Below are 16,018 nucleotides of genomic sequence, written 5' to 3' on the forward strand. Positions count from 1 at the left end.
ATAACAATTCAAATTCTATTTGTGCTGCTGACACTAAATAAATATAATTTTAAAAGCAGATGCAGTACAGACAGTAAGTGAGGAATTTTCATGCACTGACTTGGAAACATCTCTTCCCAAATACATCCCAAAGAGCCAGGCAAGACTTCCCCTCTTGGGCACATTCTGTTCAGTTTTCTCTCCTATTATTCTCACTGCTGAAGAAGCCACAGCTGTTTTACATCAGGACGCCCAGTGTTTGTGGGCCCTGTGCAGAGCAGGCGCTGTGAGCTCATCCCAAGGCACATCACTCGGGCTGTGCTCTGCTGGGTACAGCACTGTCCTCAGTTTCCCTTGGTAGAGCAGGAGTGCCCTGCCCTCCTCGTGGCTTTACACTGGATGGCATGGGAGTATTTCTTAACCTGAGGTGATCAGTCACTGGGGCGTTCTTTCAAAGGAGCGAAGACAAGGCACAGGCCTGCAGAACAGCGAGCCAGTTCCTATGACAACTTTCCACTGCAGCCTGGCTGGAGAGCATTAATCCACTTTCCCCAGGCCAAGCAGCTTCTCCGTGGTAACGCTGCTTTGTGTAGGATTGTCACCAGTGCCCAAGAAATGGCAAATGCCATGGTACTGAACCACCCAGACTCCACAGCACTCCCTAATTCAAAATGCCCGCAAAACTATGGGTTTCACTGAGTGCAACTGCGTGAACTGCAATTCTGTCTCTTGCTCAAGATTTTCAGGGAAGAGCTGTGGCCAGCCCTTCTTCCTGCACCTCCTCACAAGTCAGTATCTACAATTCCTGCAGGATTCAAAGGCTGCAGACCCTCTCAGCTTGTCCTGGAGCACCAGACCTGCCCTGCAGCCAGCCTGCACCATCCCCAGATAACAGCTCACTGCAACAGCTCACCCATCCACCTATCACTTTTCATCAAGTATTATTTTATTAAGCTGAACTGCAAGAGTTATGATGTGATTAAATAAAGCTATCTGTTTTTTCAATAAGCATAATTTAAACACCATATTCTAAGAGTTTGCTTCCCTTCTTCCAATGCAAAAAATATATACTTGTATATTTTTGAACACTCCTTTCGGTGTTCCCCAAAAAGCACAAAACTGCAATGTTTACCAGAAAACACCAGACTAAGCTTTCTGGTTAAAAAAAAAAAATCGCCTGAAAGTTAAAAAAAGTCTAGGATAAATATTTCGAGTGATTTTAAGAAGGGTCTATTAGCTTTCTCTTCAAGTTATATTAGGAATCAAACATGACAAGGAATGACAGTTCTAGGGGGATATTATTATCATCATCATCATCATTATGATGATTAAAAACTGCCTACAAACTGGAAATTTGCCTGGGAAACTTTCAGCCTGTGTCTGATTTTCGCTAGCGTATATCCTAGAATCATCCTATAACACTAGTGCTACCAGTGCAAATATACTAACAGGCTGCTAATTTCAAACCTCAGCTGAAAACATCTCTCCCATTCTTACAGCTTTTCTCCCCATTTCTCTCTGCAATTGTACTTAATTCAATGGAGCGTTCTGAACGCAGTTCGGTGGTGCATTTGCCATACAATTTGTGTGAATGACGCTGTACAGAGTAAAGGTTGTATTGTGCTATATAATGAAACCACGTCTGTGCTCGAACAAACCCCAACCGCTGTTAATCAAACCAGCAGGTTCCTGAACGATCTTTTGGACTCTGGACTAATGGCAATAGATTACTTTAAATAGCAGTTCCACTCTAAAATATGTTTAGGTTGACACAGGCTGACAGGGACAGTGACAGACTTCCTGAGCTAAGCTGATTGATTTGCATGTAAAACGCTGGGGTTTTTGCTCAGTGCTGGAACTACAAATTCAGCACTTGAACCCAAGATCAAAATGCAGTTTTGCGTTTTCTTTCTGGTTTTCAGTGACACCACGCAGCACCTGAAAGGACCTAGAAATCTTCATATTTTCAGTTCAATCACTAGTGACAAATGAATATTTAGATCAATACATTTCAGTTGGTGACAATGTTACTCTAAACTGACAGGGAGACGTTTCTAAGTGACTACTTAGAGAGCATTTTGCAATCTTTGGTGTTCAAACAATAAATGTTACACAGCTAAAAAAAAAAAATTTAGAACATGAGTGATTATGGCTTAGGAGGAATGTTCTCAAGACCACGTCAAAGAGGAGCCTTAGCATCCAGCTTGGCAGCCTCTAGAAACACTAGCAAGGGAATAAACTTGAGCGTTTCATAATCTCGGTGGTTCCAGGAATTTTCAAAACTGTCTGTGCTACAAGAAGCAGTACTGTCGTATAAAGTCATCTGGTCTATCAGAGAACCAGTGTAGGTTTCTTTCCATCTTACATTTTGCAACATTATTTTTGGCATGCAGGGAGGGATTAAAAAAAAAAAGAGTAAGCAAAATGCGAGGAAAGCAACCTTGCACTGGTTTGTTTTATTTATTTATTTACTTGGTGCCTCGCTCCTGGCTTTGGGTTATCAGCTGCAGCCTGACACAGCCGGGCTGCCAAGCGCAACTCGAACGGAACGGAGCGGGAGCGGTGACAGCGAGCCCTCGCCCCGACCCAAGGCTGCCGGGACCGCGCTGCTCCCTCCGCGCCCGGGGACGCGGCATCGCCGCTCGCCGGGCGGCCGCCGCCCCGGGGGGACCTGCGGGCGGGAAGGCGCCGCCGGGACCCTCCGGTCCACGTGGGGCGGAAGGAAAGCGGAAACGGAGGCACCGGGTGCCGGCCCCGGCCCTGCTCACACACACCGTGCCGGGGGCTCGGGCGGCGGAGCGGGCACGGAATCGCCGCCCTGCCCCGGGCGGAGGAGGCAGCTCGGGGGGGGCCGAGGCACGGCCGGGGGCTGCCCTGCCTGGGGCGGGACGGGGCAGCGGCGGCGGCCGGGGCAGGGCGGAGCGGCGGCGGCGGGCGCTGCCCCGGGGGTCTCCCCGCGCCGCCCCGGCCCCGGCCGCGGGCTCAGCACCCCCCCCTCGCCGGGGCGCGCTCCCGAGGGACGGGGCGCTGCCTCCCCCGCCACCGCCCCAGCGGCCCCCGGCGCGCTCCCGCCCCGCGCGCGCTCCCGCCCCGCACCCGCCGCGCGCGCCCGCGGCCGCTCTCACCTCGCGCCGCGCTCGGGTGGAACTGCCCCGCACCAACTGCCGCAGCGCCCGCGCCGCCCGCACTGCGCAGGCGCCGCCCGCGCCCCGCCCCCCGCCCCGCCCCGCGGCAGGGAGCGCGGGCAGGGTGCGAGCCCCGCGCCGGCCGCACGGCCGCGGCCCAGGGAGCGTCGGCAAAGTGCCGCGCCGGCAGCCGCGGCAGGGGCACTCTGGGGCGGCCCCGAGTGCTGCGGGAGAACTGCCGGTTCGGTCTGGAGAAGAGACACTGAGAGGGGATCTCATCGATGCGCATACATGTCTCAAAGGCGGGTGCCAAGAGGATGGTGCCAGGCTCTTTTCAGTGGTGCCCACGACAGGACGAGGAGCAATGGCCATAAACTAAACCATAGGAAGTTCCACCTCATCATGGGACCACAGAAGACTGTCTGGTCCAACCTCCCACCCAAGTCGAGTTATCCTAGAGGACGTGGCACAGGATTGCATCCAGACGGTTCTTGAAGTCTCCCATGAGGGAGAATCTCCAGTGAGGGAGGCTCCACATCCTCTCTGGGCAGCCTGAGCAGTGCGTGTTCACCCACACAGCGCAGAAGTTCTCCCTCGTGTTCAGGTGGAACTTCCTGTGCATCGGCTTCTGCCCACTGCCTCTTGTCCTGTTGTCCGATACCACCGAGCAGAGGCTGCATCCATCATCTTGACACCCTCCCTTCAGATATTTGTACACATTAATGAGGGCCTGTCTCAGTTGCCTCTATGAGGCTGAACAGGCCTCAGGCTTTCCTCGTAAGAGGTGCTCCGGACCCATGACCTTCTCTGATGAGGAAAAACTTTATGCTGAGGGTGGCAGAGCACTGAACAGCCTGCCCAGGAGGTTATGGAGTCTCCATCCCTGAAGACATTCAAAACCCACCCGGACACATCCCTGTGTCACACAATCCAGGTGACCTTGCCTTGTCAGGGGAGTTGGACTGGAAGATCTCCAGAGGTCTGCTCCAACCCTAGCAATTCTGTGATTCAGTGTGGCAGCTCACAGAACAACCACACAGCCCTTCCTCAGCAGCCTCCTCCAGGCCTGGCATCGCTCCAGTCAAAATCTCTGGGGCTGCACACACACATACCATGCAGGTGCGCACACACCCAGGCCTGCACCTCTCTGGCCTGCCTGAGCTCCCACAGTTTTGTCAGCCAGCCTCGGTGTTGCTGTACCACATAATGCTCATTTTCAAAATCTGTTATGAGGCTTCTTTGTGTTAGTTTGCCATTGAGTTACCATACCTTGAGCTAGGGGCTTAAGGAAGCATAGACTTCAGTATCGAGTAAAACCCTAGTCACTCTACTTTGACACCAGCTCCCCATGCTGCACAATGTTCATTTTTTTTTAAGCTCCACAGTGGCTGAGAGAGCCAGAGCTTTGGTTAAAGTGATGTGATTAATCATTGATACTTTGGGGAGTGTGTCTGCAGTGCAGGCTGGGACAAGGCTGGGGTCAGTGTGTGCCCCATCTGCTGCCAGGATGGTGAGGAGGTCCCCAAGCAGCTGGGGTGGCAGGGGTTGATGGCTGGGGGTCTGGGGGACAGTGACCACAGCAACAGGCAGGTGTGTCCCATCCCAGTCTACTGTGAGTTCACACTACATCCCTCATACCTCCAGACACGGCCACTAGGCTGGGCAGGCTGAGGGGATCACTGTGCAGAGCAGAACCTGCCTGTGGTGCCCCCCAGGTTGTGTCCGCTGGGTCAGCACCACCACAAAAAGTGCAGAGCAAAGCAACTCCCGCCCAACAAAACAAGCCTTGCTTTTTTTTTGTCTGTTTTTCCTGACCCCAGAGGGCTGGAAAAGGCCTCACATTGGGATTCTGGCCACCTCAGGTTGATTCCTGCCAGAGACAAGGGTGATGGCAGCCATCCCTCTACCCCACCTCATCCAGGCCCACGCTGCTGTGCCAAGCCACTGGAACACTCATTCAATCTCCCTTCCCACACCTCAGTGGTAGCCAGAGGCTGGGAATGTCTGCCTCACACTGGCAGCAGCTCTTCTGTTCCCCCTGCCATGATGCTTCCTTTATCTCCCCAAGGACTCCCTCAGCTTTTCCTATTGCCCTCCTCTCTGCCCCGGGGGATAAGGCTCTGCCACCATCCTCTGGCATGGGGACACACAGCTGGGCAGGGTTTTGCTGGCTTGGCCCATTGTACCTCTCCAGGCTCTGTCAGCCCTGCTCCATCATCCCCTTCCAAGAGGAAACACCCAACAGCACCAGAACTATTAGTTCTGGCTGTAGCAAAGTCCATTTTTGGTGCCAAGCCTCTGGCAGGGAGGCATTGCTCACCAGAGAAGCTCATCCTGCACTTCCCACTACCCTGGGACATCTCACAGCACCTGCACCAGGCCCCCGAGCAAGAGTTTTTGCTTGGACATGCAGCCAGCTGTACTTGTCATTTCCACGCATACTCATGGCAGGCCTCTCCTGAAATGTCTGTCTGTGTGTCTTTCCAACACATAACCCCAAAAGAGTCACTGAAGCCAACAAGGATGACTAAAAATGTGAAAGAAAATTAAATAGACAAAAACCTTTCAGCCTAGGAAAGAGGTGAAGTGGGGTAAGGCAGAGGTCTGCAAAATTCTGCACAGGGAGGTGAGTGGGGAGAAACTATATCCCAGCTCTTCTATTGTGTCCCACAAGCCAGGGACATGGAATTAAATTAGCTGGCAGCCACTCTGAAACATGAAAAAAGATGTTTTTTCATGGAGTGCATTATCAAACTGTGGATTACAGAGCACAATGTCATGCAGGACGTGAACTTGCACTGATTAGATAAGGGCCAGTAAACAGAGATGTGACTGCTGTCTGGGGAGCCCCAGAGCTGCATTCAGACAGAACCAGGGAAGTTATACCAAAGAAGCATAAATCTCCCACTGTGAGAAACACACTCCTGAGTTAGAGGGATCCAGTACAGCCATTTTCCTATTTTTGTTAGTGTGTTTGTGTGCGTGCAATAAAGCAAATTCATCTGTCCTCCTTACGTGTGTGTTTACCACTTACATGTTTTCTCCCTGACTTGGCTGCCCTCACCCAGGGAGCTCTCCCTCCTGCAGGGGGCCAGGCCCACCTGTGCCACAGGAGACCTGGCAGCAGCCTCCTGGAAGACACCGGGGTCTGCCTTTTTCCCACCACTGGCAAGCATTTCCGTCTCACGAAGCTGCTGTGGTGAGGCTGGGTGGAGAAGCAGCCCCCCAGAGCTTTAGTTTCATGGGCTGTGCTGGCCAGGAGGTGTGTGTCCCATTGCTGTGTGTGCACAGCTCAGAGTACGGCTTTTCCCCGTGCCTCATGGGCCTGGGCAGTTTGCAGCTCGGGAGATAAGTGCTTTAATGAGCCTCGTCAGCAGGCAGATGCTGTGCGGAGAGTATCACAGAGCTTTAAGGAGTCCTCCTGCTGTCTCACATATAAGACTTGATTTTTGAAGTAACTAGGAGGTACGGAATGGTCCTGGGTAATTTAATCCCTAATACAACCCATCGTGGTTTCATTGGTGTACAATTCTTAGCTATGGGACTGCTTCTCTTTGGTTTTCTGCTTGTTTTCTAGCCTTAAATCTCCCCCTGACGCCACGCATCTGTGTCGCAACAGTTACTCAAGTGTCAAGGTTTCCTGATGCTGAACACATCACAGGCACTGCCGTGCTTTCGGTTTGTGCCCACTTGTCCAGCTTGTCATCTCGTTTCAGGTCTGACATGCCAGTGTTCAGCTTTTCTCCAGCCTTGGAGTCACAGCCTCGTTCTGCAGGACAGCAGCACTCACTGCAATTTAGTGACTCTGATCCCTTGTGCTCATTCAGCCACACGGTTCCAGCAGTCACACCAGCAACTGGCACAGGTCCCAGCTGTTTCATGCAGCCCCTTCTGGGTGTGTAAATGACGTCAGAACACCTCGACCCCTTTCCCAGAGGCAAAGGCATTTTATCCCAGGGTCTTTCCCCATGGAAATCAGTACTTCTACTACCTTTTAGTTCATGTGCTGGAGGAGACTGTGACATCCTAACATCCTAACTCAGCTGTTAGGGTACATATGTATGGCAGTGCTAAAACAGCATGAGTGAGGAAGCCAGGGTAAGCTGCACTCCACTTTTCCACGACAAAGAGACCCACAGAAGCCTCTATCATTAGTAATAAGCATCAGAGCAAAGCCATCAAAGCACTGCCACAGACATAACTAAGCAGAGCTGGAAACGTCTCAGTTCTGTGATCAGTTACTCGCAGTAGTAAACCCCTGACTTAGGATATTATGCAAAATAGGAGACACTGAGGAAATGGTAAAACACACTTGTATGTGAGGAGTTTGTGAAATACCTGGGGGAAAAAACAGACCAAGAAGAGGATTTCTGCCCTGGTAGTGTGGGCCAGGCAGCCCAGGCCAGGGCAAAGATAGCCGGCAGCCTCACCTGTGCCAAGGCTCTGTGCCTGGGATGCTCTGCCATCAAAATGTGAGCTGCTTGGATGATGCAAGTGTGCAGCTCACACTGCAGCTGCGCATCGAGCTACCTGCACTGAAGGTATTGCTCAACCACAGCAACAGCTCTTTTGGAAGTCACAGCTCTCTCCAACGCCAGCCCTGGCTTGTTTGTCCTCCCTGCTCATTTCCTGGAACTCCCTCATGCTGTCCTCTGGTCACCTGTGAGGACAAACAGGGATAAGTGGAGTAGAGGAACAGGGCATAGTGCAGATCTCTGTGCCACAGAGATGTACAGCAGGGGACAGGATCCAAATATTTGCTCATTTCACCCATGTTTCTCACATTTACATCAAAATTAAGTTGTTTTTCCATCTCACAGCTGTATTTTGTGCTGCTGCTCCCAGAAATCAGTAATTTCTGATTGGTCTCTTGGAGGTCCTGCACTGGGGTGCAGGTGGGGTGTGCATGTACCTCCCTTCCTGTCAGTGATACAGCCTTGGGTACTCCCTGCACACCCTAGCCAGTGGGAGGTCCCAGCCTACTTGCATGGACAGTACAGAAAGTGAAGTGTTTCAGTTCCTGGCAAACAACCTAAAGGCAAAATCCTCCCTGTGTGTCACCTGTGTTACATCTGGACTGACCATTATGAGCCTTTGTCCTGGTCACACCCTCCTCCAGGCATACCCACAGCTCTGCACCCCAACAGTCCCCATCCCAAGGAGATCCCACGCAGACACAGGCACCCTGGTCCTTATCAGAGAAGAGGGGTTGGAACCAAGCCCCCAGGACACCTTCAGCCCAGACACAGATGCACAGCACAGCTTCCCTTGAGCATTGGAGGGGACAGCTGGGGATGCCCCAGCAAGAGTGATTTGTGTGTATGTGTGTGCACATGTGTGTCTGTGTGTCTTTTGTCTCTCTGGGTGCCTGCCTGACTCTCTCTCTCCACCTGTCCATTTCTGCCTGCTTCCTTCTGTGTCTCTACCTTTCTGCCTCTCCTTGCCAGTGCATCTGTGTGTCTCACTGAACAGCTGCTTTGCCCCTTTGTCTCTCTGGCTCTGAGCATGCGGACGTGTGTCTTACTGTGAGTGCACCTGACCCTTTTGCATGCCTGTGCATCCATCTGTCTCTTCGTGTGTGTGGGACCTCGTCCATATGCCTGTGTATGTTTGCATGCTCCTTCTGAGTCCGTGTGACCGTCTATTCCCCACACACATCTCCCCCCACATCCATCCGTCCGTCCGTCCGTCCCGCTCCGTGCCCCGCCCGCTGCCACAGCCCTTCAGCACTGCGGCGCACGGACAGCTCCTGTCGCCTCCTGCCGCGGCGGCACCGCACACCGCACCGCACCGCACCGCACCGCACCGCACCGCACCGCACCGCGCCCCCTCCCCGCCGGAGCGCTCCGCCCCGCGCCCCCTCCGCGCCGCGCTCCGCCCCGCCCTACATAAGCGCCGGCATCGCCGCCGGTCCCCCTCCGCCGCCATGAGCTACAGCGCGGAGCCGGCGGCGCTGGCCGCCTCCTATCGCCACCTCTTCGCGGAGGCCCCGCGGCGCCCGGAGATGCTGGCGGGCCGGTGGGCGCGCCCGGGCGCGGAGCTGGAGGCGGTGCGGGAGCGCGGCGCGGAGCCGCGGCGGGCGCGGGGCAGCGAGAAGGAGCAGCTGCAGGGCCTCAACGAGCGCTTCTCCGGGTACATTGAGCGGGTGCGGGCGCTGGAGGAGCGGAACCGGGCGCTGGCGGCGGAGCTGACGGCGCTGCGGCAGCGCTCGGACGAGCCGCGCCGTCTGGGGCAGCTGCTGGGCGGGGAGCTGCGCGCCCTGCGCGCCCGGCTGGAGGAGGCGCACGGGGAGCGGGCGCAGGCGGCGCTGGAGCGGGCGCGCCTGGCCGAGGAGACGCAGCGGCTGCGGGCGCGCTGCGAGGAGGAGGCGCGGAGCCGCGCCGAGGCGGAGCGGGCGCTGCGCTCCCGGCAGCAGGCGGCCGAGGCGGCCTCCCGCGCCAGCGCCGATCTGGAGCGGCGGGCGGCGGCGCTGCAGGAGGAGCTGGCGGCGCTGCGCAGCGCCCACGCCGAGCATCTCGCCGAGCTGGGCGCCGCGCTCCCGGCCGCGGCCCCGCCGCCGGCCCCGCGGCCCGACCTGGCCGCGGCGCTGCGGGAGCTGCGCGCTCAGTACGAGGCGCTGGCGGCCCGCAACCTGCAGGCGGCCGAGGACTGGTACCGCGCCCGCTGCGCCCGCCTGCACGAGCGGGCGGCCCGCAGCCAGGAGGCCGTGCGCGCCAGCCGCCGCGAGGCCGGCGAGTGCCGCCGCCAGCTCCAGGCGCGCCTGGTGGAGATGGAGAGCCTGCGCGGCGCTCACCAGTCCCTGGAGAGGCAGCTGCAGGAGCTGGAGGAGCGGCACAACGCCGAGGCCGCCGGCCTGCAGGTGAGCCGGGCGGCGCCGGGAATCGTCACTGTGCCCTCCCCTGGCACCGCGTAGAGCCGGGCACTGGGAGGCACCGAGCATCCTCCTCCCGCGCCATCCGCACCAGTCGGCACCTCCATCCCAGCAGCCGAGCCCTGTAAGGCGTAGCGCCGGGAATCTCATCGCACGCAAACACCCGGCGCTGTGCCGGTGTCCACGTCCCTGTACTCTCCCTCCCCTGGTCCTGTGCAGCGCTGAGCATCGCCGCGGCCTGCGAAGTGCTGCAGCGCAGCTCCGTCCCCTGCAGCAGCCCCTCCCGCAGTTCTGTGCGGCGCTGGATACCCCGGCCCCATGCCGTGCCCCCCCGCCCCACATCGCCCAGCACCATCGCCTGCACTGTCCCGAACAGTGCCGCGCCACACAAAGCACCCCTAGCACGGAACAGCACCCACCCCATTGCCTTGTGCAGAACCCACCCACGCAGGCAGTGCCCCTGCAGAGGCTGCGCAGCGCCAGGCATCCCTGCAGCCTTCCCACCACCCAGCATTGTGCCTCTCTGCTGTGCACACAGATCCTGCTCCACCACGGCCTTGCCTGTTGCCTTCACCCTTTATCCAGAGGCAAAACCCCACAGAGCAGATTTCGGGGAAGCAGGCCAGCTCATCCCTTCCAACGCTCCCTTCCCGCAGGGGACATCCTGCACACGGTAGCGCTGTTTGGGGCATCGATCTGTTCCCTGCCCTGTCCCTTAAGGATCAGGTCCAAAATTGCCTACACATTGTTGTGGGTAATTCCTCGAAGCTGTCTGCCCAGGCTTGGTCCTTTGCCCTGTGGCCTAGCTCTTGGCACTTGCATTGCAGAAATTGGAGCTCTGCAAAGGTTAAGTCTGGATCTGGACAGATCCCAGCATTTTTTATGTCTGTGGAAAGACTCATGTAAGCTAGACACTGCGTGCTCCATATCTCTTATTCCATTACTGCAGTATTGCCACATTCCCTTGCTACAGGGAAGTGTTCATGATTTATAATAAAATGAATCATGAGATTGTTCTATTATATGGCTGTTAAATGATCTGTGGTTTCTAAATCAAGCAATTTTCTTCTAAATACTGAAACAACTGCCTTTAATCATAGCTGGAGGACCCAAGTAATGCCTTGTCATTTCCAAGGCCAAATTTTGCAAGGTGCTCTAAAATTCATGCCTTATTTCCTAGCTGCTTGCAAGCTTCCTGAATAGTTGAGGTGGTCTTCAACAATTTTTGTGGAAATAGGCAATATAAAATATTATCTATAGTGAAAACATTATACAGAATAATCTTCTTAAATACTCTTGATGCCATGTGAAAGAGGGATCCTTGGAGCAACCTATCAATTGGGGAAAAAGAAAATTGAGCAACTGGATTAAACAGCACCATAATTGAAATTGCTTTAGTGACAGCATGGCAGTGCTTTTCTATATGACCCTCAGGATCTACTTTATGTGTAGCAATACTTAAAAGTCCATTGAGCAATGTGTGTGTGTATCAGCTAAGTTATTTCCTTGGCTGCAAACAGTGGAAAGGGTTGGAAGTGTGTCTTAAAAGAGAATATTCCTATTGTCTGAGCTTTAAAAATGATCCTGCTAAAGAAGGGGCATGTCTTTATAATTGTGGGCTGCCTAGTCAAATCTGAACCAACATGCAAGAGCTTTCTGTTAGGAAACAGGTTTGCAGTGGTGTGAGGAGGGGATTTTTGTTCTACCAGCTGGTAGAGCTGGGTTGTGGAAGAGAGGTGCAGATCAGGAACAAGGACAACCAGTTTTGAAAAAGCTTTTTGTTCATGTGGACTACAGGCAGAGGGAAGAGAGCTGGAGGCACAAAGAGTCACAGCAGCAAGAGTGGAGCTGTCCCAGGGTGGGGATCACCGCAAGTCATTCCCTCCTGTCCTGTCTCGGTACAGCAGCAATCTGTCTGCATCAGAGCAGAGGCTTTAACCTCGACAGCAGCAGCAGCCATGGCCTGTGGCTTCTCAGTCGATGCCCCAGTGATCTCCTCAGAGGCACAGCTTCTTGCAGATTTTTTGCTGTGGAAAATGGTCAGGGCATCACAGGTCAAAGGAGAGACCACAAGGATGGCTTCTAAATATCCTGCAAGGCTGGTTGTGCCCAGCTAATCTGACTGTGACGTGCTCTGTGCTGCATTCAGGATGAGCTGCTGCTCTGAGAGGCTCTGCTCGAACGGGGCCCACTGCATCAGGGTCAGCACAGCTCCTTGGGCAGCTCCACATGCTTTGATTGTCTCTGCACTGTCCACAAGGAAGGTTAGGCAGGAGAGGAAGCTAGGGACATGATAGGAATGGGAAGGGGACAAGATGAGGATGATGTGGCAGGACACAGATCGTTTGCTGGAACAGAGGATCTGGAAGCAATTGCAAAGTCCTGACTCTGGGAGGGGATGCAGGAGAGTGGAGGTTGGCAGTGGCCATTGCAGGGCTCAGTAGGCAGGGCTATATCATGGCTTAAGTGCAGACTGCTGACTCATTCCTGCTCCAAATCACGCTCCTCTGGTGGCACAGTGGGGCAGCTGGCAGCAGGAAACCCAATTGGGAAGAGCCTTATGGGAGCAGGCTTCACTGCTTTCAAGCTGCTTCTTCAATACCTAGATGCATGTGGGAAAAATGCAGACTGCTTTTTTTCTGAGAAAAAAAAATAGAAGAAAAGATTAGTCTCCTTTGTTAGCAGGAATTCTGGCCTTGGAGTCCTCCACATCACAGATAGAACTGGTTTTAAGGGACAAAAGGCAGGGCAAAGCTGACAGGAAGGATGCTAGAAGGACACTGTTAGCCATCTGAGCACCCTGACTCTTGCCAGGGCAGGTCCCTGTCTCTGCAACCTCCCCAAATCCCTGCATTCAGAATCCCCCACTTCGGGGCTCTGAGGCATTTTCCCAGGAAGGTGACAGCCTTCCCCAACTGGGGGAGACCCCTGGCAGCAGCGCCTCTCCTTCCACCTCCTGGAAGCATGTCCCAACCCTTCTTAAGCCCTGCAGATGCAGACTGCAGCCTTTCTTCTCTGCTGCTGCAGTGCGGGATGCTTTCACTTGAATTGTTTTGCCACTGCCTCTACTTTGAAGATGTTTAAGCCCAAAACTTCCCTCTGTAGCAGCCTGCCTTGTCCCCCACAGGACTGGGGGACCCACCACCATGCACTATTTGCCCATCTCACAGACCCCGCTGCAGGTGGGAACCTACGTGAATCCATCAACGGCTAAAGCCTCTCCCATTGCCCACTCTCACAAGCCAGGTCTGGTGCTCTGCCTGCTTCTTCATCCCTGCTAGCATGAGATTTCATGGTCCCAAGCCCCTGGTGGGATGTGCCACCATGGATCAATTGCCCATTGCAACTTCCCTGTCTCTACAATGGGCAAAGCAGAGTGGGACTGTGGGAGAAGCCCCTGCTCCAAAATACAGGGCTGAGCACCCTTGCCTTTGCAGGACACCATTGGACAGCTGGAGGACGACCTGCGAAACACCAAAAATGAGATGGCTCGGCATTTGAGGGAGTACCAAGACCTGCTCAATGTCAAGATGGCCCTTGATATCGAGATAGCTGCCTACAGGTAAGGCTGCTCTATTCCTGCTCTACCTGGACACTTCCCAAGCCCAATCCCCTGACCCCACTAGGCTGGGGTATTTTCAAGGGCCCAGAAAATACTTAGGTACACACTCCAGGAGCACCTCAAATGTGTTCTTCATCTCCCCCACCTGGATCTGCCATACTCCTGCCTGGGGGGCAGCCATGGCTCCGTGTCCTGCCTCGATCTAGCAGCTGTGAACCACTTCCCTCAGCCATCCCAGAAGCAGTATTTTTTAATGGGGACAGTTGGGGTTGGAAACTTGTCTCTCTTGCAAAGTTAAAAGTAGGTGCAAAAGACTGTGCTTCAGGTATTTATTTTCCTGGTGTTTCTGGAGAGGAAAGAAGGGAGAAAGTTGCTCTCCTGTACCTCATATTGCAAGTCTTCCAGAAATGGTTGACCAAAATATGATTTTTAATCAGTTTCATAGTGCAGTGTGAAGTGTGGTGATGGCTTGGATTTGCCTGAAGGGCACAACATGCTCTCAAGGTTTGCAGATGTTTCACATCCCCATACTAACCTCTTCCCTTGTGATGTGCTTGCAGGAAGCTACTGGAGGGAGAGGAGACCCTTTTCAACATGGGAAGTGGCGGCCTTCCATCTCTCAATTCCCTCCCCAGCCCCACTTATTCTTTCCAGCCAAGGAGCTTTAGTTCCTCTACTCTGTCCTTCAAAGAGGAGGAGCAAGGAGAGGTTATTAAAGTGACCTCTAAAATATCATCCAGCAGGGCTGAGGTGATTGAGGGGACCATAACCTCTGTCAAGAAAAGAGGGAGGTTAAACCTGCATGGAGGAATCCTTGCCAATGCAAAGATGTAACCATCAGGACCCAATGTTCATAAGCATTTGAGGGGGAACAGTCTCCACTCGGCCTTGAAATTGCTCCTCTGGGCACAAAGCCACACTGGGCTCGCAGGAAGCCTCCCTTAAAAACACAAACCCCTGCTGGGGACACCAACCCAGGGATGGCTTCCTTGCGGGTCCTGCCACGCAGAGGCCGAGCTTGGCACATTGCTCCCTTTTAAATGGGGTGGGGGCACACAGGACAGGTAGCTAGAGATGCATGTTGGTCGTTGTGGTGGTGGCACATAGACTCGTAACACGCTCCCTCTCTCCTCCTGCGGCGGGCGAGGGGCAGCCAGTCGGGAATGCTGCTGAACCAGCTCTCCGGGGAGGGGAGGGAAACAACTCAACATGTTTACTGTAACTAGTTTCATCAATTATCCAAATCCATGTACAGCTAAACTCTTCCCCACTCCTCAAACTGTAGCCATCCACTTTTAATCCTAGAAGCACAGAAATAGCCATACTGGACTGTAACCGCACCTGACATCTGATCTCAGCCACGTATGTTTTGAACTATAGGGAATGTTACTTTTTCTTTGTACTGACAAATCTTGTTTTCTGAGAGCACTAGTCAAGCCAGGCACATGGGGTTTATAAGCAGCAGGCACAGGGCAAGGAACCGCTACATTGGAGGTGAAGGCACCACCATGCTGCGGGGTGCAGCACCTCATGTGGTATCACTGTCTCCCAAATATGAGGGTCTGAGGGCCCCTTGTTAGGCTGCACAATCTTCACATGAAAACCCTGTGCCTAGATTAGCATCGTGCCCCAGCCAGCACTGGGAAGCTGCAGGACGCCTGAACACCAGCCCGCAAAGCATCCTTGTCTCCGCTCTAACTGTTCCAACGTGTGCCAAATTTGATATAGGATTTAACAACCATAGGTTTCCTTCAATGCCTTAAATTGCCAGCGATCGCTTTTGCAAGAGCCGGAGACGCCGCGTGTTGTGTGTCAGTGCCCCGGCAGGGTTATCAGCACCAGACCTCTCTGCCCTTGCGGTGCTGCCAGAGTAGTTCCTGGAACCAGCAAACTGTTTGCTCGCACTCTTCCCTCTACTATTGTAAGGCACAAGTTAATAATTAAAAAAAGAAATAGTTGTGTGGATCAAACTGAGCTGTTTTGTTGTCTTTGCTGCTGCGTCATCTTGGGAACGCACGTTGGTGTCTGGCCCGCAGCTGGTCCAGTGCCCATCAGAGCCTCTGGGCCCCTGCAAAGAACTTGGTGCTGGGGTGCAGCTGCCAACCCCTCCTGCTGGGGTTGCAAGGCAAGGCTGGATCCACTGATGGCAGTGGAGCATGTCTGGGGCTCACCCCAGGTGCCTGTCATGGTGGTCCTACTGTGTAGAAGAGTTCGTGGCCAGCTGGCTGAGGGATCAAGGTCTGCCACGGCCGAGTGCACCCTCATTTGGTCAGAAAGTGGACTCTGAGGCTGTGATTTGCATCACATCCCTGACAGTTCAGTCCCAAGGTACCTGTCATTTCCTCTCCACGCTGCCTGTGTGCTCGGGGGTTAGAAACAGCCTCGTGCTTTGTCTGCACAACTGAAGATAAAGTGAATTACACAAGAGCAGATGAAAAGCAGAGGGTGCACCCACCTCCCAGGTAAACCCAGTCATTACAA

General features: G+C 54.2%; 2 protein-coding genes across 2 annotated transcripts in view; one reads left to right on the forward strand and one right to left on the reverse strand.

Annotated features, from left to right (window-relative positions):
• NT5C2 (5'-nucleotidase, cytosolic II) overlaps positions 1–3,186 on the reverse strand; it is a 59,875-nt gene extending 56,689 nt beyond the window's left edge. Inside the window, exon 1 of the mRNA XM_068197956.1 lies at positions 3,105–3,186. The gene's annotated coding sequence lies outside the window, so the exon portion shown is untranslated. The remainder of the gene's footprint in view (positions 1–3,104) is intronic.
• Positions 3,187–8,885: 5,699 nt separating this feature from the next.
• INA (internexin neuronal intermediate filament protein alpha) lies at positions 8,886–15,507 on the forward strand. Its single transcript, XM_068197949.1, has 3 exons — positions 8,886–9,963; positions 13,413–13,537; positions 14,098–15,507. The coding sequence occupies exons 1-3, from the start codon at positions 9,031–9,033 to the stop codon at positions 14,369–14,371; spliced, it is 1,332 nt and encodes a 443-aa protein (XP_068054050.1). The 5' UTR covers positions 8,886–9,030; the 3' UTR covers positions 14,372–15,507.
• Positions 15,508–16,018: the final 511 nt, after the last annotated feature.

The sequence above is a fragment of the Anomalospiza imberbis genome, chromosome 8 (assembly GCF_031753505.1).
Source record: "Anomalospiza imberbis isolate Cuckoo-Finch-1a 21T00152 chromosome 8, ASM3175350v1, whole genome shotgun sequence".
Taxonomy (NCBI): Eukaryota; Metazoa; Chordata; class Aves; order Passeriformes; family Viduidae; genus Anomalospiza; species Anomalospiza imberbis.

Bases quoted from the DNA above. Each gene is read 5' to 3' on its own strand.
- INA (XM_068197949.1), top strand. From the start codon at position 9,031: ATGAGCTACAGCGCGGAGCCGGCGGCGCTGGCCGCCTCCTATCGCCAC. The intron at 9,964-13,412 runs GTGAGCCGGGCG...TTGCCTTTGCAG, and splicing joins CCGAGGCCGCCGGCCTGCAG to GACACCATTGGACAGCTGGA. The intron at 13,538-14,097 runs GTAAGGCTGCTC...ATGTGCTTGCAG, and splicing joins ATCGAGATAGCTGCCTACAG to GAAGCTACTGGAGGGAGAGG.